Source organism: Penicillium canariense (assembly GCF_028826845.1).
Source record: "Penicillium canariense strain IBT 26290 chromosome Unknown utg000002l_segment0_segment0, whole genome shotgun sequence".
Taxonomy (NCBI): Eukaryota; Fungi; Ascomycota; class Eurotiomycetes; order Eurotiales; family Aspergillaceae; genus Penicillium; species Penicillium canariense.
Genome location: NW_026622729.1, coordinates 1,707,595 through 1,730,675, shown reverse-complemented (window position 1 = coordinate 1,730,675; position 23,081 = coordinate 1,707,595). Strand labels below are relative to the sequence as shown.

At 54.0% G+C, this 23,081-nt stretch overlaps 9 protein-coding genes across 9 annotated transcripts; 5 read left to right on the top strand and 4 right to left on the bottom strand.

Annotated features, from left to right (window-relative positions):
- Nucleotides 1–310: 310 nt before the first annotated feature.
- Nucleotides 311–2,793, top strand: N7482_003831 (glutathione S-transferase family protein; the record flags this gene model as incomplete). Its single annotated transcript, XM_056685956.1, has 6 exons — nucleotides 311–1,621; nucleotides 1,716–1,752; nucleotides 1,825–1,960; nucleotides 2,034–2,211; nucleotides 2,285–2,365; nucleotides 2,416–2,793. The coding sequence occupies 6 exons, from the start codon at nucleotides 311–313 to the stop codon at nucleotides 2,791–2,793; spliced, it is 2,121 nt and encodes a 706-aa protein (XP_056544698.1).
- A 173-nt stretch (nucleotides 2,794–2,966) lies between these two features.
- Nucleotides 2,967–3,975, bottom strand: N7482_003830 (uncharacterized protein; the record flags this gene model as incomplete). The annotated part of the gene is made up of 3 exons (XM_056685955.1): nucleotides 2,967–3,624; nucleotides 3,690–3,802; nucleotides 3,916–3,975. 3 exons carry the CDS (start codon nucleotides 3,973–3,975, stop codon nucleotides 2,967–2,969), a joined length of 831 nt encoding a protein of 276 aa, XP_056544697.1.
- A 297-nt stretch (nucleotides 3,976–4,272) lies between these two features.
- On the top strand, nucleotides 4,273–4,865 carry N7482_003829 (uncharacterized protein; the record flags this gene model as incomplete). The annotated part of the gene is made up of 3 exons (XM_056685954.1): nucleotides 4,273–4,282; nucleotides 4,428–4,754; nucleotides 4,813–4,865. 3 exons carry the CDS (start codon nucleotides 4,273–4,275, stop codon nucleotides 4,863–4,865), a joined length of 390 nt encoding a protein of 129 aa, XP_056544696.1.
- A 430-nt stretch (nucleotides 4,866–5,295) lies between these two features.
- On the bottom strand, nucleotides 5,296–6,813 carry N7482_003828 (aspartate aminotransferase family protein; the record flags this gene model as incomplete). The annotated part of the gene is made up of 2 exons (XM_056685953.1): nucleotides 5,296–6,466; nucleotides 6,536–6,813. 2 exons carry the CDS (start codon nucleotides 6,811–6,813, stop codon nucleotides 5,296–5,298), a joined length of 1,449 nt encoding a protein of 482 aa, XP_056544695.1.
- Nucleotides 6,814–7,598: 785 nt separating this feature from the next.
- Nucleotides 7,599–9,217, top strand: N7482_003827 (fungal specific transcription factor domain-containing protein; the record flags this gene model as incomplete). Its single annotated transcript, XM_056685952.1, has 2 exons — nucleotides 7,599–8,948; nucleotides 9,002–9,217. The coding sequence occupies 2 exons, from the start codon at nucleotides 7,599–7,601 to the stop codon at nucleotides 9,215–9,217; spliced, it is 1,566 nt and encodes a 521-aa protein (XP_056544694.1).
- A 1,135-nt stretch (nucleotides 9,218–10,352) lies between these two features.
- N7482_003826 (uncharacterized protein) lies at nucleotides 10,353–12,729 on the top strand (the record flags this gene model as incomplete). The annotated part of the gene is made up of 3 exons (XM_056685951.1): nucleotides 10,353–10,390; nucleotides 10,624–10,991; nucleotides 11,072–12,729. The coding sequence occupies 3 exons, from the start codon at nucleotides 10,353–10,355 to the stop codon at nucleotides 12,727–12,729; spliced, it is 2,064 nt and encodes a 687-aa protein (XP_056544693.1).
- A 2,484-nt stretch (nucleotides 12,730–15,213) lies between these two features.
- gldB (putative glycerol dehydrogenase (GldB)) lies at nucleotides 15,214–16,294 on the bottom strand (the record flags this gene model as incomplete). Its single annotated transcript, XM_056685950.1, has 2 exons — nucleotides 15,214–15,783; nucleotides 15,887–16,294. The coding sequence occupies 2 exons, from the start codon at nucleotides 16,292–16,294 to the stop codon at nucleotides 15,214–15,216; spliced, it is 978 nt and encodes a 325-aa protein (XP_056544692.1).
- Nucleotides 16,295–17,518: 1,224 nt separating this feature from the next.
- Nucleotides 17,519–18,946, top strand: N7482_003824 (phosphatidyl synthase; the record flags this gene model as incomplete). The annotated part of the gene is made up of 1 exon (XM_056685949.1): nucleotides 17,519–18,946. The coding sequence occupies one exon, from the start codon at nucleotides 17,519–17,521 to the stop codon at nucleotides 18,944–18,946; it is 1,428 nt and encodes a 475-aa protein (XP_056544691.1).
- Nucleotides 18,947–21,180: 2,234 nt separating this feature from the next.
- N7482_003823 (uncharacterized protein) lies at nucleotides 21,181–21,759 on the bottom strand (the record flags this gene model as incomplete). The annotated part of the gene is made up of 2 exons (XM_056685948.1): nucleotides 21,181–21,533; nucleotides 21,582–21,759. 2 exons carry the CDS (start codon nucleotides 21,757–21,759, stop codon nucleotides 21,181–21,183), a joined length of 531 nt encoding a protein of 176 aa, XP_056544690.1.
- Nucleotides 21,760–23,081: the final 1,322 nt, after the last annotated feature.

Below are 23,081 nucleotides of genomic sequence, written 5' to 3'. Positions count from 1 at the left end.
GGGCATTTCACGTAGTGCAACTGTTCAGCGATTGTTGATTGACAGAAGCTCTTTTATTTCCCTCGTACATCTTAGGTCCAAAGCTTCTAGGGGGTAGGAGTGGAAGTCTTCCCCCCAAAGACTTTTTAAGCCGAAGGAACGGGCTATTGTCGCGTAGAATCAAGGCTCATGCCATGGCTGTGGGGAGAAATGCGGGTTCGTCCCCGCGGTCTAGTAATTAAGGTACAAACCGGGCAGTTTCCCTCGCCGCTTCAACCGCCGCTCCCCTTTCTTCTCCGCACCGCAAAGGCAGCGCACAGCTCCACTCCCAATGAATTCACAGCTGCAGCGGGTTTCCTCCGCTCGTATAGCTTCGTCCATCGGCGATGAAGCACTAGACCTGGCTCCTCAGCTCCGTCATGTCAACCCGGCGAACCCGTTCGCGACTTTCCGGCCCATTGAAGATATCCCTCCACCTCCTCCACCTCTCCAACCGCCGCAGGAACCTCTCCAGCAGTCGCAACAACCTATACCAATTCCGCGGCAGCATAGTACACCACCACAACCTCAGCTGCATCATCCACAACAACCTCCCCGGCCGCAGAGACCTATCCAACCACCGCAACAACCTCGCCCGCACGCGCAACAAGCTATACCACTGCTCCCTCAGCTTATCACACCACCACAGCATCATGTGCAAGATCCCCAACAACCTCGCCCATCGCGGAGGCCGATACAGCCACCGCTACATGCTTTCGAAGACGTGGCACGGTTCGGTAACGCCCCGGAGCAACCCCCTGTGGTAGATCTTGCCAACAATGCGCCGGCACCACCAAATGCTGACTTGGCCCTACTACTGCCGGCGCCATTATATCAGTCTTTCCCGCAGCATGATTATGCCGCGCTGGTAGCTGATGCACCGGACATGACGAGCTTTGTGGACGTTGTTCCTGGACAGCTGCAAGGCTTGAAGCTTATCCCAGATCCGCCTGACTTGGACTTGTGGAGAAACATATTGTTCTATGTAGACGAGATGATTACATTGAGCGAAGAACAGTATGTGATGTTTCTTCCTCGATCGAAACAATTGACTACTGACAAGTATGTAACCCCTAGATTTCAGATCTACTTCCCCCACATCGATAATGTTTACTCCCACCGCTCGACTCAGCGATACAAGCGCAACACATTCGCCTCCCACTATTGGGATTGTCGACTGAAAGGCCGACCGTCTGGGACACCCAAGTCTGATGATCCGAACAAGAAAAAGCGAAAGCGCAGAGCACGGGCAAAAGACCTCTGCGATGTCAAGATCAAGATCACCGAATATTTTCCTAGTAGCGGGGTATTAGATGATGTGCCCATACCGGGGGAGATGTTGCCCGAAATGCACTCTATGTTCCCACTTCAGGGTAGTAACGCGTTCAGTGTACTTTCCTCCCCTGGCCCTCGTCTTCCGGAAGACCATCCCGGATCAAGCGGCAGGAGATATTTCACCATCCAACGGGTGAATGGCACTGGCACCCACGGTCACGGACCGGGGTGTGGCCATAAACACTCCCTAGAGGAGAGTGATCAAGTCAAGAAAAATAGTGTTCAACGCATCCTTGTTAAGGAGGATAAGGAGCGAAGAAAGAAATCTGTATGTTTCTCCCTCTCCTTGCGCGATGTACGCGACTATGGAAGAACTCGGAATAGGCTTGGCGCCTTCCCGCAGAACTTTGGCTACGTCACAGTCCACATCTACTTCCACTAGCCGGTTACACTTCTTTGGTTCGACAAAGAGTTATTTGGACGGTTTTCGTCTTAAATCCTTTCTCTCATTTCATTTTGGGGCAGAATAAGTTCTAACCCTGTCCCTCTACCAGCGAAACATGCCCAAACAGAAGTCTTATCACACCAAAGCGACGGGCCAAGCCGCCGTTACGGCGTTTAAACACTCGGCGGAGTCAACCCTCAAGTTGTATGGAAGCTGTTTCTGGTGAGACCACCTTCATTTGAACAGATCAGGTTGAAATGGGTTCACGCTAATTCGATGGTTTTTCTGTGTGAAGCCCATTCGTGCAACGAGTATGGATAGCGCTGGAGATGAAGAAAATCCCATACCAGTACATCGAGGTCGATCCATATAAAAAGCCTCAGTCACTGCTTGACGTGAACCCACGGGGACTCGTGCCAGCACTGCGACACGGTGACTGGGGATGTTATGAAAGCACGGTGCTCTTAGAATATGTAAGAGGCCTATCACCCCTCTAGGGCATCACCCCTCGTTTTCCTTTTGTTCTAATACGGCCCCTCGTGCTAGCTCGAGGACCTGAAAATTGGCAACGCACTCCTTCCAGAAGATGCAAAGCTGCGTGCCCACTGCCGGCTTTGGGTCGACCATGTGAGCAAGCCCGTTGTGAGGCGATGACAATCGCTGACAAATCCATGCAGATCAACCGTCACATCGTGCCCAGCTTCTATCGGGTACTACAAGAGCAAACCCAGGAGAAGCAGGTGGCGAGTGCGAAAGAGCTTCGGGATGCTTTGGACAAGCTGATCGCGGCGGCAGATCCTACTGGACCATTTTTCATGGGATCGCAGTTATCGTTTGTGGATGTTCAAGCAGCTCCGTGGGTCATTCGACTCCGTCGGGTACTGACGCCTTATCGAGGCTGGCCAGATGCCGAGGAGGGAACTAGGTGGGCCTCCTGGGTGGACGCCATAGAGGCAAATGAGCATGTTCGAGCAACAACCAGCACGGATGAGCTCTATATGGACAGCTACGAGCGATACGCTGGTAAGTTCCATATGGATGACTTTGGCAGATAGGTCGAATATTGACCCGAACCGCAGAAAACCGTCCCAACACATCCCAGGTTGCAAATGCGATCAATTCGGGACGGAGCCTTCCCTAATGCCCCTTTTTGACTTTGCCGTCGAGCCTGGGGGTGGATGTTTGTGTCGGGAAGGGCCTTGTGATGAAGATCGGGCGCCACATGTTTTTAGCCTCCACGAGCACCTCTGTTGGCAAATCCAAAACCACCCCTTCCGCTTGCATCAGGACCCCGAGGGCTTCGTACTGGCTGCTGAGGTGTAGATTGCTTGTCGGCATCATGTCGATCCCCCTGCGGATGATCTCGCCTTGGTAGAGGCAGCCCATTCAACCTGTTTGGACTTGCTGGATCGTAAAGCTGCCTCGACTTACTTGAGGCAGACGAAGAATCCCTTTTCTCTCTGTAATCCCGCGGGCCGCCCCGGCCTTTGCCTTTCCCTCGGTTCTCGCCAGACTGGTTCTGACGGGGTGGGGTGGTACTCCCCGGAGACGAATTGCCAGAAGTGGTTGCGGACGGGCTTCCAAATAGCCTCTCTCGCGCCTCTTCGTACTTGCGTTGCCTCTCCTCTCGGTTCTTGAGTGCTATCGCTTGACGTTCTTCCGGGGTTGGCTGGGAACGTTTGCTGGAGTCTTCGTCTGAGTCGCCGTCATCGTCTAGGCCGAGTTGGACCAGGCCAGCTGTTACTCCATCGACTCTGCCGGAAGATGATGATTGGCGTGTCGCAATGGGAGGTCTCCTGCTAAGAAGTGTGACGGCCGGTTTAAAGTCTTGTTTGAGAGGCACATCGGCTCGAGCTTCGACATAGTGGAATGTCTGCGGAGATTCACTGCGACAAGTGTGCTGGTCAGAACCAAAGAAACCCCGTGTAAAAAATTCGATTCGAGGACATACGCTTCTGCCCATAGCTGCCGATTGAACTCCACTTGTTGTGCCCTGCGCTGGGCTTTTGTGACTTTCGCTGAGACTTTCTTCTCAGGCGGCGGGGTAGGCCTGTCCGCTAGTTTCTGTATATCCCAACGCATCAGTACCACGCCATGCAGAACTTATGGCCAAGGAATGGAAACAAGTAACTGAACACTTGTTCGTAGCCAAGCCGCCAGCCGGTATTCCTACATACATCCGCCTGGGATTCCCAGTCCTCCTCCCATGCGTCGGGGACTTCCAGTTTAGCGCTCATGGCCCACGAAAAGAGAGACGGACAAGCCGGACGAATGAAAATGTCAATTGAAGCAAAGATGTAGACGTTAAATGTAACGTTAAACACGACGCGATCTGTTCACCGTGCATATAATGGCCGAGGGATGTGAGAAAAGAAAATTCGCGGTGTCGGCCTTCAAAGCCCAGTGAGGCGGCCACCGCCCAGCCCGCTTCAAACGTCCTTCTCAGCTCTCCAGCCGCAGTCCGATTCGATCGGCTCGATCTGCACGGCTTACACACCTCCAGTATCCATTGTCTTCCTTGATTTATAGCTGTAATGGCTGTCGGTAAGCCATCGAGTCCCCCTTCACGCGTATTACGAAGCCCTGGAGCTTGATCTGTCTTCTCCAACTTCTATCGATAGCTGTTTACTCCCCCCGCGTTCTCTAGCCGACTCGCCTCGGCACAAGTTCCTCCACTAACTACGAATAGACTCAAGGGACCGAGACGGCGACTCTGAGATGGCCTCTTCTGTAGGCTCTCCCCACACGGATTCCGATCGCGTGGAAGCCGGTGCTTGCACGCCAACCCATCACGCCCAAATCGCCACAGCATCAGAGCTCTCCCCTCCTGGCTCCCAACCCCAACAAATACCCGATATCTCTACCACAACCGAGTTCAGGCATCTGGGTGAGGCGGACGTTGGCCAACCTCCCGACAAGAACACCGACCCGCCTATTGCGGCGTGGAAGAGCAAGCGTGCTCAGGATGAGTACCAGCGGGCGATGGAGCAGGTGATCGATAAGGACTTCAATTTGAGTATGTTGTGGACTGTCTGAGCTTGCGTGACTTAGGTGGTTGACTGACGTTCATGCAGATGAGTTCGGAGACCCATTCGATGAGCGCGACTTGGAGGAAAAACTCCTGTGATACAGCCGATGGCTTCTCGTGGCTGGCCTTGCTTCTTTAGACGCGGTAGATGATGATTTATGAAGACACGATTTGACATTCCTTTTCTATGGCTTTGGCTTCCTCTGGTATGACCGTCTGTGCACGGTTTCTGGTAGCTCCCGCTGATGTAGAGTAGGATTACGGCGCACTTCCTTTTGTCGGTTCAATATCAATATGCTTTACTCCCTCAACGACTTGACTCATACATGTCTCCCTCGGACTGTGTTCAGAAATGCATGGTAGAGGACAACATGGCTTGTTTCAGTATCTGATGCACCGACTGCATAGAATTCTGGAAAGTGTAACATGCATGAAAAATATCCGCTACATAATACAAGCTCTGTTTGCTTCCAGGCTGGAATGTGTTCTGGGAATTCGGATAAAAAACCGGGATGGTGGCCCTATACCACTATACTATTAGGTGAAGAAATTCCCACACAAAGCGTTTCACAAATGCAAGAAATCTCCCAAGTTCTGGCTCAGTGGTTCCCATGATCAAAGCCAACATGCCTCGTCGGGCCATCCAGAATCCCTGCCGAATTGCATGGAACCAAAATATGTCTCCCAAGACCTTTGTATCTTCTGTCTGCTCCCTTTCCAGCTCCTCCACACACTCAATATCTGACCGTGGGATCTGCGACAGGAAGTGGATATTGCACACAGCCCCGACGCCAGTGACTGTCATTCTAGTACCTCGGCATATCTCAAGCAAGTTTTGTCGAAACCTTTCGCCCATCGCGTTGAGATCAATACAGACTTGAGCGGTGTAGACCGTTGATAAGGTGGCGCAACCGACACTCATCGCCAAGGTGTTGTTGTTAAATGTGCCAGAGTGACTCATAGGTTGCAAAGATTCCTCACCATTGCGTGACTCCAAACCGAGTCGAGGGTCATACACCGAAAGCAAGTCCTTTCGCCCTCCAAAAGCGCCAATCGTCATCCCTCCGGCAATGTACTTGCCCAGTGTTGTCATGTCGGGTCTCAGAGCTGTCTGATGAATGGGGTCGAGGATTCTCGATTGAAGACCTCCTGGGCCAAGCCGGGAAGTCATGACCTCGTCCAAGATGAACAGGATCCCGGCTTCGTTGGCAGTGGTCTGGATTGCATGCAAAAAAGCGGGATTGCCTGGTATACAGCCCCCCGCTCCCTGCATACCTTCCACGAGGACGGCGGCAGCTTTGCCCTTGTTCTCAGAGATCAGCTTTCGGACGCCTTCGACATCATTGTAATTTCCCACAATCCAGTCATCCTGGTCGACGGTATTGGAAGCAACTCCATGAACAAACATCAGGACACCCCCATGGTAGCCACCGGAGAAAACAATGACCTTGGACAAGCCCGTTGCTTGCCGAGCAACGCTGAGGGCGTAGAGATTGGCCTCCGTCCCCGAATTGCAAAAACGCACTCGCTCTATTGATGGGAATCGGCGGCAAATTTCCTGTGCAAACTGAGACTCGATGGCAGTTGTCGCACCCAGGTTCAAGCCCGTTTTGTGAATGGTGGACAATATAGTCTCTTGAATCAACGGGTTGGAGTGGCCACAGAGACCGGCAGTCATCTCGCCAATAAGATCAAGGTATCTGCAGGCCAAATAGTGTTAGACTCAACGTGAAAGGGGAGCGAAGGCCATTGTGTTGGAGATAACCCACTCGTGCCCATCAACATCTACCAATCTATTCCCTTCGCCTCGGTCCATGTAAATGGGAAATGGATCGGTATGAAGCACCGAGCGAGTATTACCGCCTGGCAAGACTTCGAGGGCATCCTGGTGCAATCTGAGAGAGTTCGGATGACTCTTCTGGTATTCCTCTTTGGCATCATGTAACAAATCCAAATGCTGTTTGCGAAGAGCAGAAGAGTGTTTGGAAGTATTCGAGTCTGTGGCCTCGAAGGTTGGAGACTGGATGTCTGTTTGAGCGGAATCCATAAGTAGCAACTGCGCCGATAGATTGATAGAATCCTGGGTTTCTCGTCCACGTCGGTTACATGATCGTCTAAATATTCCCCGAATCCTATTTATTCTCTTCTTCTACTGACAAACTTGTCTTGTCGGCAATGCCATGCTCTTCCCTCGGCCACACCGGCATTGCCGTGTTGGACCCACATTTCAGGCGGCACTGCCGTTCATTTGTTCTTCAGTCGTGCGGGACAGTCTCAGCCCACGCGAATTCCCAAATCTCACCTCCGTAAAATCATTCTACGTCCCTCATTCTTGATGAAACCGGGTTAGAAAGTGATGCTGGGTAGGGAGTCAACCACAGACACGTTGTGGTTGTAGGCAGGATAGATGCTAGGTTTTCGATGTCGACACAATTCCTCATCGAGTTATAGTTCGATCCCATGGAACCAAGCGTCTTTTAGTCAGTTCTGCCCCTCTCTCCCGAGGACGGAGGGATGAACTCATTTTATCCTCCAAGTCATGTCTCACAGGCCCTTTGGCCCTTTTCAAGCATGAATTCAGAGCCGGTTGAACCGACAAGGAAGCGCCGCCGCCCGGCTCATCTGCCAGGTCAACGTGCACCCATTGCCTGTATTCCCTGCAGGTACGGATTTATAGAACTCCAAGTAATCGGTGATGTGGGTTAAAATACGTGAATTAGACAACGCAAGATCCGATGCACCAGTGGCTGGCCCTCCTGCAGGAGTTGCCTGAAGCGGTCGATTGAATGTCAATACGCCGGGCTATCCCCCAATCCTGCCATTGACCCGGCCATGAGAACAGGGACATTAGCCAGTCCGCCACCGCAAGATACCGAAAGACTGTGTGAAATATCCACAACGGAGCTGCTGCAGGCAGCTGAGTTCTTTCGCGACAATTTTGGTTCGACCTTGCTGTTTTTCTTTGATCCGCTCACGTTTTCAACCCGATTTAGCAATAGAGAGCTGTCTCCAAGTTTGACTTTCGCGGTACTTGCTCTGACTTCTCGATTTGGCCCTTGGAGCTCTGCAGACGAGTCGTGGAAATATTACAGCCATGCTCAAGCGCTGCTGCAGAGAACCGGCGATGATATATCACTTCACCGAGTCCAGACCTATCTTGTTCTGTGTGTCTATGAGGTCGGGTGTGGGCTTGAATTCAGAGCTTGGATCCATATAGGAAATGCAATCCGCGTGGCTCAAATCCTTCGCCTGCCAGTGATGGATCAGCGTCCTTCTCCATTTGACTGGGGCAAACCGGAACCAACCGTGAACGAGGACCGCGTGACTCAAGAACTTCAGCGTCGGACTTTTTGGAGTTGTTTTTTCCTCGATAAACTTCTTTCGAATGGCCGAGATCGACCAAGTGGAATTCAAGAGAAAGACATTTTCTGCGACCTTCCCGTCTCCGAGGAAGATCTCATCTTTCGAAAATTCGACCAGTCTTTGGCATTGGGTGACCCCGAGTTGTGTCAGAAAGGGCGGCAGAATCTTTACATCTTTCTAATCCGCATACTTCTCATACTGGGTGATATCACTGCTTGGCATGGCAGAGGTGGTCGGCATGCCGATGAACGAGCTCCGTGGGAAAAGGAAATGCCCTTTACGGTGCTTGACGACCAGTTGAACGAATGGGAAAAGCAAATGCCGACCCATTTTCATTATTCCCGGGAATGTTTCGCGGCCCTGTCCATGGTCAGCACCGCCCAATTGAAAATCTGGGGTTTGACTTATCTCTTCTTCTTTTTGGCGAAAGCCAGTCTTCATCGGGAATATTATCCTTTTGTTCCGGAAAAAGGCTACGCGCCTTGTGAGTGTCCCTTTGACCCGGTATCAACACCAAGCAACTGGGGAAATCCCCCGACAGGCTGGCGAAAAGAGTCTGTGAGAAAGCTTCTCAGCAGCTCTCAGTCAATCATTGAATTATATGGCTGGATGATGACGAAGCTGTCCCCTTTTCCTGGTGTCTACCCATTCATGGGTCTATGTCTGATGACATCGGCGAGTGTCAATTTGTTCTTTACATCTCTCGATGAGGATATCGCTGACCAATCTCGTTGCCAACGATCCACTGAGTCAAGTTTGAAAGAGGGCATCGATGCGATGCAGAGTCTGAAGCAATTTTGGGATCTCCCCAGATATTGGGTATGTGGAGTATATTAGGTGTTAATCTCTCTTTCTCTCTAACATCCTGCAAGATCAACCAAATCTCATTATATCGTGCCCTACTCGAGAGGTCCAAAGAAGTCGACGAGCCAATCTCAAAAGAAGGGTTCCGAAAACTCACCGATGGTATTATGAACTACCTGCGTGAATCTCGGGGCACGGGGGACAAGCAGGATGCCAATATGCCAGCCAGTCAACTGCCTGAAACAACACTCACTCTCCCCGGTGTTGGCGTTCAATTAAAGTAAGGGATCCATACATGGGTTGTGATCAGCACTAAAAAGGTCTGCAGTTCGGTCGATTTGAATCATATAACACTACCTCCCATGGACCAATGCAATACACCCAGTGAGGAAAGCCCCGGATTAGCTCGAGACGTCGAAGGGATAGGGCTAGCTGAACTGCCGATTGCGAGTGGTAATCAAGCTGGTCAGATCAATCCGTTTGCTCCCGTCCTGGACGATCTACTGGAGGATCAAATAAATTCATTAGCAAATTGGGAATATCTTCAACTTTCATGGCACTGAAGAATTCTCAGCAGCGATAACAAATTTTTCTAAATATTTTTCAAGGGGAAAACTCCATCGACTAACGCTAGGGCAGAATAGTCCAAGGCCTCTCGCGTTTGTCCGTTGATCCCGTGTAAAAGCCATGTACAGAGCATCGATGCGGGTTGACGAGTCGTATTAGAATGTAGAAGACCGTGCGGACAATCTGTATAGGTGAATGGAGAAATCTCCGTCACAACGAATGATGGCTCTATAGACGCGGTCATCAATCGACTTCTAAAAGACCTCGGCGCGACTCGTCAAGGATCGCATACTCTTGATTCAAGGCGAGAAATTCGGCAAGAGCTATCTCTGCAAGAACGGTATTTACCTCTCATTATATCAAACATGCTGGATTGGCATCGGATAGAATCCCATCGATGTTAGTAAACAGGCTCAACGCTTTGCTGGAAATTCTTGCATAGGTTGCCGATCGAAGATAATCCTGACACATCTGAGTACGCTCTGGCTTACAAAAACTATATTTTTTTCACACTACACCGAACAAGGCCCCATGCAAACCCCCCCTCCTCCTCCGGAGCCCGTTATCGAAGCACACCGCCATGAGGGCCGTTGACGGGGCAACAGGCGGGCCCATCCAAACGCCCGCCCCAAGCAAAACCAAGCAGAATTGGCGGCTTCACCACCTCCATTTACCCTCATCGGCACATCTTACGACGTATACATTAACAACAGCTCTCAGCGACCTGATGATTCTGAGACCTAGTTGCATCACTTATAGCGCACTCTCATTTTGACTCTGCGTACACCCTTGACCACCCGACGACAGATACCAGCGGACTTTTGACACATTCCACGCGCGTCAACACCAACAATGGGCACCGATTCTGCCCTTTCGCAGTCGCAATCATGGTGGGTCGGCTTTCCCTTTCGTTATACCAATTACCTCTATCTCCTTGAATTGCTTGAGTCCGGCCTATGGAATTGTTGGCATGAGCCCCTGGGCCAGGGGCTATTCCTCATATTGATCCCTTGAACAACCCCTCGTTTTCGCGCGGACATGCGCATAGACGTGCACATACCTTGACCTATCATCTTTTTTAACGCGCTGACTTCACGCGCGCTGGCGCACCGTCTCACTATAGCGACACCACCGAACCTCCCACCGACGAGAGTTCGTTCAGATTCACTCCTATCAAGGCCCTCCGCTCACTCCCCCGGCTGTGGGAGCGCAAACCCGCAACCCCGTTCCGGACTGGTCTCAAGCGAAAGCTGTGGAAGCGCTTCCAGTCCTCTTTCTCCAACATGCAGACTCTCGAGTCGTCGACCTCGTTGGACCACGACGCGTTGGAGACGGCGATCAACGCATCCAAGGATGCGGCGTATGCGCGTGGTGTGAAACGTCTGTGTGTTGGGGCTGGTGAATCTGCCAGTCACGCCGAGTCGGAAGTACCGCAACCTGGACGCTCTTTTCTGGAAACAAAATGGGAGTCAGAAGCATCGCGGAAACGACGTGAGTGTGGGAAATTCTGTTGACATTGGGTCGCCATGTGAATTCTGTGGTGGAAATTGATCGCTAACTGCGAATTTCAGGCAAATTGCCCGATGCGCCCTTTGATGTTTACGATGAAAGCTTGCCAAAGGCGTTGGGACAACCAACCACGGGAAAGCCTACTGAAAAGGATCTTCATTACGACCTGGATGTTGACGGAGACCTCGCCATGACTACTGAATCACCCATTCTCTTCAAGGCACCTTGGAGTCCTCCAAAAACAGCCGTCTTCCAGGCCACTATTACTACTGAGAATCTGAGTTCCCTCGCTTGTGACGACAGGGCGGTTGAGCAGCTTGAGTCTGCGCCGGCAGACCAAGAACAGTGCGAAATCATCGACGCAGGGCAGGGTGGAAATGGCAATATGGCCGCAACCCCTACGAAGATCATGCGGAATCTGACTACGGCACAAGAGGGGACGCTCGTGCGATCGGCGTTGCGCAGCTCGTTGGACGGAGAGGACGCAGAGCTTCTGAATGACTTTTTGTCCAAGGCCAAGGCCAAACGGGCAGCCAAAGCCGCCCTCGTTCGCTCTCAAGAGTCTGACGCCGCTGAGAAGTCATCCAGTCCGGAGGCATTATCAGATGCCGAGTGCGCGACCCCCCGGTCACGTCGGGCTCTTGAGGATCTGGATGCCAATTCACCCTCCCCGGTTAAAGTTCAAATCTCACCCTCCAAGGGGGATTTTATTCCCGGTGACGAATCTCGCGAGGACACCACTAGCAAGGACAGTCAAGATGAAGAGCCCGCCCCTGCAAGCCCTGCCTGTCGACGAAGCACCCGCGTCAAAGCTCCTCCCGCCAATGCTCCCGCCGTGCGCAACACCATCTCCCTGCGCCGGGCCAAGGGCACGGAGTTTGTGTTCCTCCAGCGCACTGAGGCCCAAGAGCTCTCATTGGTTACCAGACGTAACACCAAGCACAACAAGGGCAGCTCCATGATGCCCAAATACGCTCTCCAGGCCATGGCCCAGGAAGACTCCTTGACGACCGATAGTGACCGTCCGAGCCAGGGCCAAAGTCAGGGCCGGTCAGACCGCAAGGCATCCAGCAATCGCAAGGCTACATCTCCATCGCGCAAGAGCGTCACCTGGAACGAGGAGCGGATGGTCGCGTACGAAGGTGACCTCCCGACTCCAGCATCTTCCGACGCCGACGCCGAGACAGACGACACCAGCAAACATGATGTAGGCAGAGGCTCATCGCGTGCACGCTCCGGAGCCAAGCGTTCCGAGAAGAAACCATCCACCAGTCACCGCAGCTCCCGCCAGATGCAGCAGCAGGCGGACGGCGAGGTAGGCCCGAGCGCGCCGACGAGCGCAGCCGCAGTGCCGGCATCGACCCCGAAATCGCGGCGGGTGCGGCGCCTGGGCGACTCCACCATGACCTCGGGGACGCCCATGAAGACGGGCAGCGGGCGCGTCAGCAAAGGGCCCGTGTCGGCGTCCTCGGTGGTTCCCACTGCGGCGGCCGGCCCTTCGACGCCTACTAAGCCACGCCGCAAGCTGATTCCCAAGTCGCCGAGCTCGTCGCTGCTGTCAGCGCCGGTGTCCAAGGCGAACGACGGGAGTGAGCAGCCTTTTGTGAGTGGGATTCCGACGCGAAGTGCGGGGGGCCCGGAGGGGACGAAGCGGACGAGTATGCTGGCGGCCAGCGCCGGGTGCACGCCCATGCCTCGGCGGGTGCGGGCGCGGACATAAGGAGGTCGTGCTTTGGACGACTCGTGTAGGGCCGGGGGTGTTTACTCGTCGATGTCCACGGCATCGACTGGATACACCTTGGTCTGTTTGTTTCTTTTGTCCCCACGCATTGTCTTTGGGAGTTTTCTGTATTTGCTTGTTTCCAAGATACCACCTGCAGGCTGCTTGCCTGCTTCTTTTTTCTTGCGTCCTGTATTTCTGCCTTGCCTTAGGCTTTGTTTGGCTCTTGTTATTTTCTCCATACAGTTTCAGTTCCAAGAGTTTCACGTTGGTTCGATTGTCGTGTTGATCGTCTGTAACCAGACTGCCCGCTGCAGCGTGCAGGACGCGGGCCAGCCACGCTGCGGGATGACGTCTGTGCCGCTGTCGACGCACCCCACGCCTTGATCACGCCTATCTGATCATCAGTTCGATGGAGGCCTGGCTCGTCGGCGTGAGGCGATCCGGGAGGTGCTGCGCTCTTTATGCCTCGCTGTCTACTTGCCTAGGCCCTACAGGGCAATCCCGAGTTTTGTGCAGGGTTTGAAGGGGGTCGACCCGGTTGAACTGGAGCTGGCTATCCCGGGGGCCGCGCTGATGGTTGCACACTTCGAAGCTCGCCGTTGCTCTCCATCCGACGCGGCGAGACATTCGGTTGTGCCGGCTACTCCTTGGTTACTCCGACGTGATATGTGCTCCTTGCTGCACGTCTGCTTCTATCATGTATGTGACGAACCATAGGAAGTAGAACAGATGCACACTACCCCGAAGTCCGGGCAGTAAGGGTATACAGTACTCCGTAGAAAGCCAACTTAAAAGCTATCACGTTCATTCCTGTCACACCCTCTTCGGCTTCACGATCGGTCCCTTCCCCCGAAACACAACCACTGCGTACCCAACTATCCCGGACGCCAGCCCGAACCGAACCCACGGGCAGCATATTTACGGAGGGCGTTTGAGTTACACCTCCACCACCGTCCCGCCAATCTCCCGCCCCGTGAGGCATTAACAACGTCCAGGCCAACAGAAGTACAAGTAATCTCCGCCACCACGGGCCAGCCAGCCTTGCGACGAGGAACGGCCTCACCACCCGGGTGGCTGCACGCCACCCGAAGAGGGCAGCCGAGTGGCTTCTTGGCTTCTTGGCTTCTTGGCTTCTTGGACCGCGTTTACGGTCAGCCACTGCATACCCAGTCCATGCTGCAGCTTTGCATCCTGTACGGTGTAGGTGTACCGTAGGCATACGTGTGGTATGGGCACATAGTACGGTAAACATAATTTCATCCTGCAGGCCTACTCGTACTGGTCCGAACCGTATATTCAATACCTGGTCTCCGGTAGTACGTCCAGGCCAAACGCGGCTGAAACAGCCACCACCCGCGTACCAAATACCCTCATCTACCGTACCGTCCGGAGGGGTTGGTTCATGATCCTGCCTTAATTCCCTCCTCCATCCAACCATCCAACCATCCAATCCAACAAGCCCCAAGGCCACTGGCAACTTCGGCCCAGTCCACCCATGCCTCATTCGGCGTCTCGGTGTCGCGCCCTGGATTCCCGGATCTGCCCACCGCGCACCATTCCGGCATCGCCCGAGCCGCACCAGCCAGTCAGCGCCTTTACCAAACCCCGTCCGGATTAAGCACACGGCCACCGGCTGTAGGGTTACAAAGTCAAGTTCAAGTCCCCGCGCTAAGCCTGGAGTTCGGCTGGCCGTGGCGCAGGGGCTCCGAGCCACACGCGGGATGACATCTTGCTGCAGACCTCGGAGCAGAGTGCTCCTGGGCCCGTGCATAACACAGAGGACAGTATGCAGTACGGATAGGACAGGGTGTACGGAGTATACGGAGTACGTAGTGTTCCTTTGTCTATGGAGTACTCCGTACAGTGCGCGGTGATTGGTACCTCGATAACTGCGCGCTGCGTGTTTTCCCCGATAATGCGCTCTGGAAAGGAAAGTCCGTCGCACATCGGCGCACCCAAATCGGCATCCGATCATCATCGCCAGGCAATAACCATTGCAGAGATTTCCTCTCGCCTTTTACGTTCCCCGTCCAAGCGCGCGGAGCGTAACTATGTACACCTAGAGACCCCGGCCGCGCGGAGGGTCATGGCGGCTGCGCACTAACGTGGTAGATAGAGACGTTGCGGCGGAGGTGGGATTCTGGCGCTTCCGCCCCCCAATTGGCGGGGCAGTGTTCTCCCCCTGTCTGTGCACGTTGCATCCCTGCTTGATAGCGAGCGTTGGCCATTGGCACGTTTGCAAGTTGCAATTTTACGTACGGATTCACAGGGGTGTTTCAGCGTTTTGCACATGGGGGGCTATGGGAATGGCGTCAACAGTTCATCCTGGAGGGAGCTTTACGGAGTGGAGAGAGAGTTGGTAGGGGTGATGGAGATTATATCCAATTCATCTATTTCGTGAACACGTTCTGCCGGCCAAAAGATTTGCCATCCCCATTCCGGGTATATCGCTGCTTCTTCTTCGACTCCATAACTTTTGATTTACGCAGACAGGTTCTTGGCGGTCTCCTCGGGCCACACATCGTAGCCGAAGGTGTCCTTCATGTTGACGAAGCGGAAGTGGCGGCCCTCGGCGACCTTGTTGACGGCCTCGAAGTCGGCATCGCTCAGCTCGATGCTCTTGAAGTTGGACTCAATGCGCTTGGGGTTGGAGCTCTTGGGCAGGACGACGTAGCCACGGCGCAGGCCCCAAGCGATCAGCACCTGGGCCAGGGTGTTGCCGCCCTTCTCGGCAATCTCGAGCAGAGTTTTATTCTCGGCCACGCGCTCACCGGTGGTGGGCACCTGGTTCTGCGAGCCCAGCGGCGAGTAGGCCTCGGGCATGATGTTCTTGGAGAAGCAGTACTGCACCAACTCCTCGTTGGGCAGGAAGGGATGAATCTCGATCTGGTTGACCTGTGGCTGGACCTTGGCGAACTTGGCCATCTTCTCCAGCTGGGGAATGGTCCAGTTAGACACCCCGATGGCCCTGGCCTTGCCGTCCTCGTACAGCTTCTCCATGGCGCGCCATGTCTCCTCGGGGTTCTCGGTGAGGTCCTTCAGGATCACGTACTGTGGGCAATTTGCGTTAGCCAGGTTGGCCTGTCCCGCCTCACGCTGCTCGGCCGAAACATGCGGGGGAAACGGGGAAAGGCGGGGGGTCGCGTGTGCTCACCTTTCCATCCGGGCCAATCTTGGGCTTCTCCTGGCCGTCCTTCTCGGCGGCAATGGGCCAGTGCACCAGGAAGAGGTCGACGTAGTCGAGCTTGAGGCGCTTGAGGGAGTCCTCGAGGGACCAGATGACGTCGTCGTAGCGGTGCAGGTGGTTCCAGACCTTGGTGGTCACGAAGATGTCGGAGCGCTTGACGGAGGGGTTCTCCTTGAGGAAGTCATGGATAGCATCACCGACCTCATCCTCATTGAGGTAGTACCAAGCGCAGTCGAGGTGACGGTAGCCGGTCTTCAGGGCGACTGTGACGGCGGCGTAGGTCTCGCCCTTGGCGCCCTCGCTGGCAAAGGTGCCGAAGCCGACAGCAGGGATCTTAACCCCGTTGCTCAATGTGAAAGTCTTTCCGTTGGACATGATGGATGGTTTAATTGGTGTATGAAGAAGAATTAGAAAGGAAGCGAGGAAAGAAGTAGTCGAAGGTGGGGGGTGGTCAAGGGCCTGGCGATGACGCTGTTGAGGATGGAGTGGGGTGGAGGGGTAACTCTAGCTGTATGGGTAATTGCAGCCGGGTTTGCAGGATTTGCAGTACTATTCCCCGATGGAGGGGAGGAGGGGGTTTTTTTATTAAACGGGGGTCTTCTCCGGGCTCCAAACTACCCCCGTGTCGATCATAACGCCCATCCCGACTGGTCTCAGCAGGGCAGTATGTCGTCTGGTTGCATGCGTCCGTGGTGCCTAAAGAGGAGGACGGGGTAGGACCTAGGATCTACGTAGCATTGTATCCTGTGTACTTCGCACTCCGTCCTTCGTACTCCGGTACAGGTCGGGCAAAATTTCTGGTAATTTTCAAAAGCCCAAAACGATGCCGATGACATCACGCCGAAACGTCGCAGCGGTTGAGCCGATGACGATCGGCTCCATCGATCTCCTGCCGTTCCACGGGCGAACTGACTTCGTCGCCAATCAGCCCGCGAGGAACCCCACCTGCTGGCCACTGTCTTCCTTCCCGGCCCACTCATACTGCACTGCTGCACCCAGCGCATCCAATCACCTTGCCCCTGATTCAGCCGGCCGGTCGCCTAGTAGGGTCCTGAGGTACACGGCCCTGTACAGAGTACGGGAGAGAACCATAGTCGACGCCACGGTGACGCAGGTACCCTGTACTCCTCCCGTCCTTTCCCCTGGCAGACACTCCCGGCCACCACCACAGACCTCCAACAGCTCCACCCAGCTGTAATGGCATCCCGTTGCTAAATGATGACGATAATTCCTAGGGATGATGATACCCGAGTGGAGCCCGCCGTAATCTGGCACTGGATACCATTGATCAAAATTATTTATTTATTTATTCTTTTTTTCGGGAGGGGGGAGGGCAGGGGAGGGTCCCGTTTGTCAATTGAGGACGGTATCAGATAGCTTGGTCCTGTATATATACGCCGTCCCTTTCGTTTCCGTCGATTCCTCCTTATCACTCTGCTCCATTTTTCCAGCCCTCACACTTCCTCTCCTTCTCTTATCTCATTGGATCCTGGTATACTTCGCCAGTGACTTTCCCTAGCCAGACGATCCGACTATCCTCCTCTTGAATACCCACCCCCCGCCTTATCTCCACTTGACGACAGATTGGAACTTTCCATCATGCCTCGCTTCGAAGACGCTGACTTTGCGGTCGAATCTGCTCCGCGCAGCACTCGCCCTGGCCTCTCGCGTCAGGGCTCTGGCCTGCCCATTCCCGGCAATGGCGACAACACCATTGAGATCCCCGCCACCCGCAGCTCCATCAGCGATGCCGCAGCCCTCATGCACAATCTCAGCCTGTCCCCCTCCATGAAGGACCGCCGGGGCTCGCGCAACTCCTTTGGCACCTCTCTCCCCATCCCGCGCTCGCCGCGTCACTCCCGCTTGTCGCAGCAGCGCCCCCATCCCTCCGTCTCGCGGGACATTCTGGCCTCGCAGGTGCAGGACATGTCCAAGGAGAAGGTGGCCACTGCCAAGAACATGGCCTTCGCCTTCGACATTGACGGTGTGCTGGCCCACGGCAACGAGCCCATTGAGGAGGCCAAGGAGGCGTTGAAGATGCTCAATGGCGACAACGAGTTGGGTATCAAGATTCCCTACATTCTGCTCACCAACGGTGGTGGTAAGACCGAGGTCGCCCGCTGCGAGCAGCTCTCACAGATTCTGGAGGTCCCTATCTCCACCGACCAGTTCATCCAGTCGCACACCCCCATGCAGGCTCTGGCAGAGTACTACGAGACTGTTCTCGTGTGTGGTGGTGAGGACTACAAGGTCCGCGAGGTTGCCGAGACCTATGGCTTCAAGAATGTCGTGCATCCCAAGGACATCCTGGCCTGGGACCCCACGGTCTCGCCCTGGCGCTGCTTCACGGAGAAGGACCGCGCAGACGCGAAGCCTCGTGACTTCTCCAAGATGAAGTTCGACGCCATTTTGGTCTTTGCCGACTCCCGCGACTACGCCACTGACATGCAACTCATCATTGACTTGCTTCTGGCCGAGGACGGCAAGCTTTTGACCCGCGCGAAGGACCCCGTCGCCAGCCGTATCCCCATCTACTTCTCCCAGGGTGACCTGGTCTTCCCCACCGACCACAAGGGCCCGCCCCGTTTGACCCAGGGTGCCTTCCGCATCGCCATTGAAGCCCAGTACAAGGCCCTGACCGGCGTGGACCTGGAGCGTGTCGTCTACGGCAAGCCCGAGCGCGCCACCTACACCTACGCCGACGAGGTGCTCAAGTCGTGGATGGAGCAGATCCACAACGAGAACAAGCTGCCCCAGAACGTCTATATGGTCGGTGACAACCCGCAGTCCGACATTATCGGCGGTAACATGTACGGCTGGAACACCTGCCTGGTCCGCACCGGTGTCTTCCAGGGCAAGGAGGGCGAGAACGACGCCAACAACCCGGCCAACTTCGGTGTCTTCGACAACGTCTTGGAGGCTGTCAAGGCGGCTGTCTGCAAAGAGCTGGGCCAGGAGTTCAAGCTCAAGTGGAACCCGAAGGTCAACCCCGTCCTCAGCGGCGACGGTGCCTCGGCCGTTGAGTAAACGACCCATCACCAGAACACAAACCCAACCAAAAAAAAAATGTGATCACGAATTATGGGCACGCTATATGAATCTTGCTGGAAAGTTATACCTTTGAAGGGTGATCTCTGGGCTTGGAACGGGCTTTCCCTATGGCGTTTATGATGTTGGGTTCCAGTTCACTATGGAACTGCTAGACTTGTTTTCTTTTCCTGTTTATTATTACCTTTGCATCGTCCCCCTCAGTTTCCTGGTTGAAATTCGGGGTTGGTCGTCTGATATCCATTGTCATCTCATCGGTCCGGAATTCATGATTGACATGTCAGTAATTGCTCTTTTTTCTTTCCTTCTTGCGTTTCTTTTTCTTTTCGCAGTCTAGACTGGGTTCTTTTTTCGGCCTTTTTCCCTACTTTTTCCCGGGGTTGCTTGCTTGAACGCTTTATGTGCCATGAGGCGAACATGCCTTCTCCAATGTCTGCACGTGGGTACCCTACCTGCAGAACATACCAATCCCAATTACTGTTCCCATTCAACCTCCACTACCTAAGACTGTCTACCAGTCCTCTGAGTGTTTCTAGTAATTTCCCCTTCCCCTGGACCCTCCAACTGAAAGCAGTTCTCACAATCCGGGGAAGTCATTGACGACATCGTGATGGCACTCCCACGGATTTCCCCCACCTCTTATCGCGCTTATCGGCCGAACTATGTTTCGCAGCATCAAGTGACCTGTTCCTGTTTAGACGGCAACCACGGGTTCAGCTTGCTAGGAAATCAATAAATAACCTGTATAGTACTCTATGAACGTGGTTCCATTTCCGGCCTCTTTCAGCACGAATCCTGTAATTTTGACATGCCCTCGTAACCCGGCCAAGAAATATCTCGTTCAAGCCGCCATCGCGAGCGGTAGAAAAAGAAAAACCTTCGAAAGTTCTAGATCCCGGCATAGAAGACATATCCCTTCCTAGAACGCCCCAAGCGTGAAGGAAAAAAAGCAAAAATAATTAAATTTCATCATGTCTGACCGCGGGTGGCAAACAGCCCTACTTTCCCGGGCCAGATGTCTCGGCCTGCTTTTCCCCGGCCAAGCAGCACGGGTAGCGACGGTGGTTTGGGCTTGTGTTTACTAGCGGTGTCTCGGGTGGTTCTGGACAAACTGTAGTATCACACGGAGAGTTCTCTATAGGGGCACAGCGCATCCGTTTTCGATCCAGAGACTCGGCACTGGGTAGGCTACAAGGGTAGGCGCACGAGTCCCGGCTCCCGGGTGTTCGGGAAGATGTGAGGTGTCGCGGCAGATGTTTCTGCAGGCGTCGGGATGGGAGGTTGGGTGAAGATCCGCTAATGCAGGGGGTCCATCCGGATGGTGGCAAGAGGCGAGGGTGCAAATTTGGAGGTGGTAATTTTCAGAGGGTGGTTTTGGGCGCGGAGGTACTCCGTTTGTTAGTGTGTTACAGGGGGTTTTAAGTGGTAAGGTAGAGGGGGTGTGGCTGGGTGCTTGTGGATGGTGCAGGTGGAGGAGTTGTAGCGCGGTTCCTGTGTCATGATGAGAAGCGCGGTAAGAATGAGAGACAAGATGGGGATTTCAATCATGTGGCTCAGGCCTAGCTGTCTCCGAGATTAGAAAAATAGGATGATGCTATCGTGACAAGGCTGGTGGCTATTTGGGGGGTTCCACCTCAGTCCTTGAATCAATAATTGGGAAGCTGATTTGACTGAGTGATTGCATGGTTGGGGTTGGGTGGGATTGATGATGACTATTGACTCGTGACTCTTGACATCCTTAGCTGTCCTGCTTCTCTGCACCTCTCGGCGTTCGATGCTAACCGTATATTGGAAGCGAAGGCAAGTAGAGTTCAATAGTGGTACGAGAAAGTTGTTGATTGCTTTGATAGATGGTATGTAGATCCCAAGGATACCAAGTGGGACTTGACCCATTAGCCAAGTATAGGCTAACACAACTTTAACAGACGGGTTCCTTGAGATGATCGTGGAGACCTAGTACCACCTCGAGATCCTCTCAACGTCCCGCGATTCTTCGTCCACAACACAACTCGGCCAAGCCTTGTCGTGTCCGCAAAGCGAACTACGTGGACCAGCGGAGGATTCTCTCACCGACATTCGGCCCGCTCCCTTCAGGCTGGGTCATTCTTAATTGAGCCCCAATGAGGAGGCTTGTAATGTGCGCAGCAGCCGCGGTCCTCGGTAGGCCGGCATCTGCACCTCCGCAAACTATTGGTCTTGACTACGATGCTGGATCAAACACCGGCCGGGTGAGATCCCGCAAGGCAAGGAGAGATCCGCATCATCCACACGGTACTCCCTGGCTTGGCTTGCAATCCGGCGTCCTTGGCAGTACAGCCATGGAAGTGGACTCTGCCAGATCCTTTCATCCCCTCTCCGCGCTCGACGTGCGCGGTGGTTCTCTGATGGGAGCTTCGCTCCTCGAAGATATGGGCAGCTCGGGCCAACAATGGGATCACTCGAAATAGGATATCGTCATCTGGCATCGTAATCCCAATCCCGACTTGGGTTACCTGCTCGGACGGATCGCGAGGAACTAAGCTTTTGCCCATCTGGCGGAAGCCGTCACACCCGGTTGGAGGGGGTGCTGGTCAAGATCATCATAGAATACGGAGCTCGTCCAGGTAAGAGAAACCCTGGGAGAGGAATGCAGAACTATAGGCTGGGCAGGGGCCGATAAATTCCAGCTCCCTCATGGCGGGGAGAGGTGTGGCTGCGGCTGGTCCATAGGGAAGGAGGGGGATGTAGAGGTTGCTCGCGTGAATCAGCCGCTGTAGCTGTGTATGTCCTCCACAGGCGGGGGATATCCACATCGGCAGGATCAGATGATCAAAAAGGTCCCAAGCTAAAAACGGTTGTCTGAGGGGGTCAGGTGATTGTCATTAGGTAATGGATCGCCTTGCCCCCGCATGATCGGCCACGCCGGCGAATGGCGCGTGCAGGGCTAGTCGTAGCGGTTACCTAACGAGAACCCCCGTGGTCTGGGGTACAGCCTTTGTGTAAATGCCACGAGATTTATTAAATGTCCCCCTCGATCGGATTGGTCCGTGCAATAACACGAGGCTTTGTCGTGCTCCGGCTGACCTGCGCATGGTCCTGTCGGGCTCAACGTACGAAGCAGGTTTGGAGTGACCACGGACGGACGAACCTGGGCTCGCTGGTGAAAGGATGCCGAGAGGAGGCTAGTCCTGCGCGGACGACATGCCGCTAACTAGTCGATTCGGCTGTTCGGGGTCCCGTCGGCTCTTTTAGTTATGTCATAGAATGAGCCTCGACACGTCTGCTGGGCGCACGAACCGCAATTCCGCATCGTATGGTTGGAGAAAAGACATGTCCATTTTATACACCGCCTGATGTATTGGTCTTCCGATGATGCCTTCGATCACGAATATACCAACCGACCCCCTTCTTCGAACAAAGCGATAGTCGCGATGACGCCATGGAACTTCCGCTTGCATAAGCCGATGGAGAAAATAGAAAAACAAAAAAGAAAAGCATATCGGAGGCTGCAGGGGTAAGCTTGGATCGGGCTACCATAGAAAGTAGCTACTAACCATGCTTGTATGCACCTAACAGCCTGTTTCTCAACTCTCGTAGGCTGAAGCCCATCTCCGCCACCGTTCTTTTTTTCGCCATCCCGACGAGTCATCGCCCCCAGCAGTACGGGCAGAACTTAATTCTACGCCCTGCTCTTATACCATTCCATACTCCGTGGCGCTTGCCTTTCCTCATTCCTCCTCCCTTCTGTCACTGCCTCTTCCAGAACAGTGGCCCCCATTTCCCACGAGCTAAACCCGCTCAGTGGATCGAAGCTACTTGCGCTGGTCCACTTTTTTGCTTCGACCACCCCAACTAGGCGTCTGCGAGGCCGGTACGCCCTTTTCCGTGACTAACAACTTTGCCATTTTTTCCATTTTTCTCCCCGCCGCCCCTCCCATTTTTCCTCGACAAACTATAGCCCTAACCTCGACCCTCCTCGAACTTCCTTCCCCCTCGCTCGCCTCGCCTTTGTCGCTTGACCGGAAACTTTTTTGCGCTTGAAATCTGGGGAAGCTGCTCTGCCACTCGTCTAGTTCTCTTACCTTCTTTTTTTATTACCTTATTTTTTTTCTGTGTTCCCACTCTACCCCTACGG